At 37.0% G+C, this 6000-nt stretch overlaps 1 protein-coding gene across 1 annotated transcript; it reads left to right on the forward strand.

Annotated features, from left to right (window-relative positions):
* Positions 1-863: 863 nt before the first annotated feature.
* LOC309692955 (uncharacterized protein) lies at positions 864-5162 on the forward strand. Its single transcript, XM_082511877.1, has 4 exons — positions 864-1098; positions 1924-1995; positions 2775-3038; positions 5017-5162. The coding sequence occupies exons 1-4, from the start codon at positions 940-942 to the stop codon at positions 5104-5106; spliced, it is 585 nt and encodes a 194-aa protein (XP_082368003.1). The 5' UTR covers positions 864-939; the 3' UTR covers positions 5107-5162.
* The last annotated feature ends 838 nt before the right edge of the window (positions 5163-6000 follow it).

Here is a 6000-nt window from a genome sequence, read left to right on the forward strand (position 1 = left end):
GGACTTTGCCACTGTGATGTCAAAGTAAAACAAAGTACCAGCAACATAAAAACAGCAGTGAGGCAACACTAGCAGCAGCTGCCTGTGTGTGTCAAATAAGCCGTGCCCCAACTTCAAACCGTAATAAAATTCAAAAAGGTGAATACAGTGTTTGTAAAGGGAAACAATCCTCAGCCATAAATTGTTTCTTGCAGCAGACTGGACGTTTTAGCATGTTAGACTCAAAACAGAGGCGAGCGGCTTCTCTAGAAGCTGTAAGCTGTAATCACATAATGCCTTTTTTCGAAACGTAACACAATAAACTCACTTATGTTTCTCTATAAAAGCAAACTGAAATGAAATAAAGGTCACGTAAAGTGTTTTATTGTAGGAACAATCGTTCATGATAGTTTGGCCTGTTATCTGTTTAGTTTTCAGACATTTTGTAGGCCACTGAAAGATGTGCAGATAACCTAAATTTGCAAACATTTACATGCACACAAGGTTGCGCAGAGACACAAAAAATCTGTATAGTTTCATAAATCTTACATGAGGTTTGTTGCAACCCTGGAACCATTCATGCACATCAAACAAACATTTTCCACTTAAATTAGAGTGAGCAGGTCTTTCTCTGACCAGGGGGTCCCCTCACCCCGTGCATGCGTATGCATTCAGAGAATGGAAGTGAACTGAAACCTGACCAGGGAGTCTCCTGTGTGTGCACGTTTAGCAGCAGCAGAGTTGTTTTAGAGGAAAAGTCATGTTGATGCTGCTGTTTCTGGTTCTGCTGCAGAACCCACAGCCCACAGACCACAAGAATAGATAGCTGTATATATAGAACCTCAGGTCAACGGAGAGTATCAGTAACTAGACAACACACTGTTGCACTTTATCAGCCTCCTTGTGAGAAGACACTTTTTGCTCTTTTATAGCAGTTTGATTTAAAGTTCCTGATAGAAGATGTCGCCATACAGTACTTTAGCGTGTCTACTGGTCTTACTGGGAGCTGTGCTGGCAGCTTCTGGGTTTCCTCGCCATCGTAGGGCTCCTTGTGTGTCAGTTTCTCAGCATGTCTCGGAGAGAATGACACAGAAGCAGGCGCTCATAGCGCACGAACTGGTAAGTTTACCTGTGGAGTCCCGCAAGGCTCGATTTTAGATCCTTACGTGTTTTCGGTCAAACTTTGCGTTGCCCTTTAAGATAAAGCGCTAATTTGAGATTTTAATTTAGAAGTTTGCTTCTTTAAAATTAGATGAGAGAAATAATCTGTGAGTATTTTCAGGTGTGTGACCAAACATGAAAATGTCGTAAGGTGTTGTACGGTTTTTCGTGTATGACAAGGATGCCTCTAGATTTCAGATTTACATTAGATTGATTTTTAGTGTAGACTTACATAGAATGTTTTTTACATTACTTCTAAGGCAGAGTTGATGAATTGCATAAATTACTTGGACTTATTGATTTATTATTACAAGAAATCTATCGCATGACTTAATGGTGACTATAACGAAATCTGACACACTTCTCAAACTTCACAAGGAGATGAACTGAAACCAGTTCATGTGCTTGTGGTTTGTTCTGATTACCACCATGTTTCAAAGAGAAAGAGGATATGTGTAAACGTGCTTTTTTTAAAAACAAAAAAACAACTTTGATCACCAAAAGAAAAAAAAACTTTCATTTTCTGCAAATGTAACCAAACTATAATATCCCTGTAAGATACTCATTGAGACCAAGGCTAAATGTCTGCAGGCACATATAAACAACACTGACATTATGATATTGACAACACTGATATCATGTTGGCCTGAAGAGGACAATGTGTATATACATGTATTTGACTGTAACATTTATTTATTTTGCCCATTTCTTTGTGTTTGTTTTTGTTGTAGGTCTGTAGATCTTTCTAAATATTTTTTGATTGTATATTTGTGTATATTTTAGGGGCTGACGCAGCCAGAGGTTGGCAACATTGAACTCTTCAGTTTTGTCAACAGTATTAACACCTCCTGCCAGGTAGGCTCAAACAGTTCATTCACACCTGATGTCTTATTTCTCCAGTTTTCTTACTTCCGAGTAATAACAGCGCAATCAGATTTTATGAGCTAGATCTTTTAAGTCAACTGTAGCCTATATTGGGAGAAATTTGTGTTTAGAGCAAAATGTTTTTACATTTATAGGTAAATTCATCCTTACTATATAGCAGAGAAGACTGAATATCTTTAGCACAACCTCCTTTCATTAGACAGGACTTTTTCTAGAAAATATTATATCCAACTTGCTCATTTTTCCATCTTTTTTTACACATTCTTTTGAAATATTCATTGTTTTATTCAAAACACGTTTTCTGTGAGGTGATTAGGTTTGATAGTGCCCGTGTTTTGTTTTAACACTCATTGCTCCACCAACCGAGTCCAAATGCTAAAACTAACCCTAACCCAGAATCATCTGTGACCTTGGTCAGGACTAGTTATTGGTACAATGATCATGAATAAATTGGCCACCTGAGTAAAAGAGCCTAACTGCTTATGCTGTTTTTACTTCAGGAGAAAGTTTTTTGCTAGTAAAAGAAGATAATGACGGGAAAAGCTTAAAGACACTTAAAAAATGTTGCAGATGATATTTAAGGTGATGACGTCTCTGTATCGGAGGATAAACTTTTTTGGTATTGCTTGTCAGCTAAGGTCCTGGTCACTGTTTGCCACACTGTTAATCTGTAATCTGTTTCTTGTTGTTGCAATTAAATCTGTGAACAAACTAAATGCTGGTCTAAAAAGCCTTTCTTTGCTCCACAGAGAAACGACGTCATAGAGCTGATACATACTAGTTTGGATGTCTACAAACGCATTTTCTCCAGCATCCTGGCACATAGCAACCACCACACCCAAGGAGAGTCCACGGCCTCCATGGGTCTGCTGGATCAGGTCTCCGATTCCAAGAGGTCTGAGGTTGAGTCGGCACTTAAGAATCTCCAGGATAAGATGGAGGAGCTGAAGAACCGCCTGACTCACGTGAACCACAACAAAGAGGAAATACTCTACAGGCTGAATCAAATAAAGGTAACAGGCTACTGATTTTTAGTCTCATTCATGAAACACTCAGTGTTTGGGCAGTTTTCTGGGTCAGTCCCACCAGAGTGCAACACAGAACTCAGAAGAAGGGAGGTCGGTACATTGGTGTTTTTGTTAATCTTTATTATCATTCATGCTTTTATTTTTGGCTAAATCACAACAATAGTCCATTCAAGGTACTTTATCTCATGAGAGAAACACTCCAACCATCCAACAAAGGTTTATGAGCAACTGCGTGGTGACATTAGAGGCAAAGACCTTTATTTTAAAAGGAAGAAATCAATAGACGCGATGAGGCCGGCCATGTGCCAGGACCAGCATCAGATGAAGGACTAAAACTGAAATTAAAGAAACAATCTATTAAATAAATATGTTATAAGTAAAAATTAAATAAATAGACACAAAAAATTTGCAAATAAATAAATAAAGTGAAAATATTTATCACACAAGAAAAATAAACATGGAAGCAAACATGATATCTAATTTAACGTATTGCCACATTAATTTAATTTAATTTATGCCCATAATTAATAAACTAAATCCTGTATTTATTTATTATCTTTTTTTCAATATTTACAATTTCACTCCTCCACATAAGTGAAATTGCAGTATGCACAATTTTTGTTTGCATTCTGCATTGTGAGATTGTGAGATCAAACTTTAGCTGGTTGTGTTTTTAAAGTATCTGTGTGTTACCTTTGACTACCCAAAAGAGTTATTAAAAATGAAACTAAATCTGGGTCAAAGCCACCGGCTGGTGCTGCTGGAGTTCATGTATTGCTGCAATAGTACAGTTTGAGCTTTAACTGTGGGTTTCGAGCAAAAACAAAACTAGTGCAGGGATGAAGCAACAATGAGGGTTTTATTTAATCACCACCAACAAACGCACACACTCACACACTCAGTAGTGTATTCTGCCTTAATACTGATGCTACTTAAATAAACTAGTGGTTTGTTCTGCCACTAAAAATGGTCTCTGGGAAAAGCACCATTTCCTGCTGATTAATAAGTCAGACTTCCTGCAGCAGTTTTAACTCTTTTTAAACTTTACATCAGAGAGAAATAGTAGATTTCAAGCTGGCAGACTGTAGGTTTCGGCTTCTTTCAGGTAAGATCATTTTGTTTCCCATCAAACTGGCCCACAAACAGTGTTACACGGGTCTGCACCACAGATGTTAAACTGCAACTAAATAAAGAGATACTGGTGTATCGTTGAAGAGATTACGCCCACAAAAAGAAAGAAGCCCATAAAAGAAAGAATTGACTAATATAGAAACTTTGCAGAAGAGAAACTCTAAAGTCATGTGATCTTTTCAGTTAAAGGTTAATGGATGCAAGAACTTCAGATGTAGTTCAGAAATTGAACATTTCTAGATGATGTCACTGGATTGCTGTTGGCACTGGAGCAGGTACTAAGGAACAGAGTTCATTTGAATGTAGTATTTCATTTAGTAATTAAAACCTTTTTTTTTTCTTTTAAAGGGATGCCAAATGCTGTCATTTTTCTGTAAAGCAAATTTACCTTGTCTTTGGGTATAAATAAAGTTACCTTGACCTTGACCTTTTACATTAAATGCATGAAGATGATTTGTTTGGGCAAAACAAAAGATTTCAAAGCACTCTTGTCTTTCCCTCTCAAAATACTAGAGTCAGAGTTTTATTGTCATTGTCAGACAGACCTCACACAGGCGACAGCTTTAAGAAGACTATAAGAAGCCTGTGCCATGATAAAAAAAAAGCCTGAAATGATTAATTTCACATACTTTGAGACTTTAAAAGCCTTTCATATGTGTTGTTATTTTGGGAGCCAGCGTCCACAGACCTGCGAGCATTGTAGAAAGAGGTTAATGATTTATTGGAAGTGTATCTGATGTTGGTTAGATAATGATTCTGTGGAGGAGGCTCCACCCACACTTGTCAGTGTGTTCCCCTGATCATTAACTGGAAGTCGTGTCTGTTTTTGCAGGTTGATGATCTGATGGCTCAGAAGAGAGCTCTGGCTGAGTACCTGGGGGTCTTCCAGGCAGCTTCTGTGATTGCCCACGCCAGCTGTTGATCCCACACCCCTTCATCTGAATAATGACCAACAATTTGGACTTTAAATCATTAGCTTGAATTTTCGGTTTAGAAATCTTTTTTTTTTTTTTTTTTGCTCTTATTTGTTATCTTCATATTTATAACTTGGTTAAACTGCCTCAGGTTGACCATTCAGTTCCACTTTTACAGTTACTTATTATTTATTCTCTTATTTAAGACCATGCCTCAATCCACTGCTCCACTTAACTGAGTTATATTTGTTTTGGTAGTAAATTAACGTGTGCTATTTATGATTTATTTATCTTATTTATTTTTTTTGCTGTTATTTTAAAATTGTATTTTGTTTGTTTAAATAAAATCAGAATTTTGCTGACCCAAGGCTTAAAGTCTGTTTGCATGATGAGCTTTTTTTCTTTTTCTAACAGAAAAATATCTCGGTCCAATCTCCTCAACCACATGTTATATGAATTCATTGTCAGGTTTCACAGACGCTGAAAGCTGTTCACTTTGATTGCAATCTAATACTGTGAATAATAGCAATGATGACGACATTCTGCAAAACAGAAACACCACAGTTGCTTTACTGTTTCAGTCTTTCCATCAGATAATGATGCAGCAGTGATGCACATAACTTGCAGACAAATTATTACTGCTTAATATGCACCGCATCACTGCTGACCCTTCTACGGTTAGAGTTAGGTTAGATTAGGGGAAAAGCTCAGATATATTTAAAAACCTTTAAAATGACTGGAAACCCCAATCTACAATTAATACTAGGGCTGGGTATCTTCACTAATTATTAGAATTGATTCATTTCCGATTCATAAGGTTCGACTCAATCCAATTTTGACTCAGACAGTCAGAAAGATCATAATTCTGATCATTTATCAGTATTGACACTTGTGAGACTTCA

The sequence above is a fragment of the Aulonocara stuartgranti genome (assembly GCF_965226115.1).
Source record: "Aulonocara stuartgranti genome assembly, chromosome: 17".
NCBI classification, from domain to species: Eukaryota; Metazoa; Chordata; class Actinopteri; order Cichliformes; family Cichlidae; genus Aulonocara; species Aulonocara stuartgranti.

Excerpts from the sequence above, each read along its gene's own strand:
- LOC309692955 (XM_082511877.1), top strand. The coding sequence starts at position 940 with ATGTCGCCATACAGTACTTTAGCGTGTCTACTGGTCTTACTGGGAGCT. Across the intron at positions 1,996-2,774 it reads GTATTAACACCTCCTGCCAG|AGAAACGACGTCATAGAGCT; the intron begins GTAGGCTCAAAC and ends TTTGCTCCACAG. Across the intron at positions 3,039-5,016 it reads ACAGGCTGAATCAAATAAAG|GTTGATGATCTGATGGCTCA; the intron begins GTAACAGGCTAC and ends CTGTTTTTGCAG.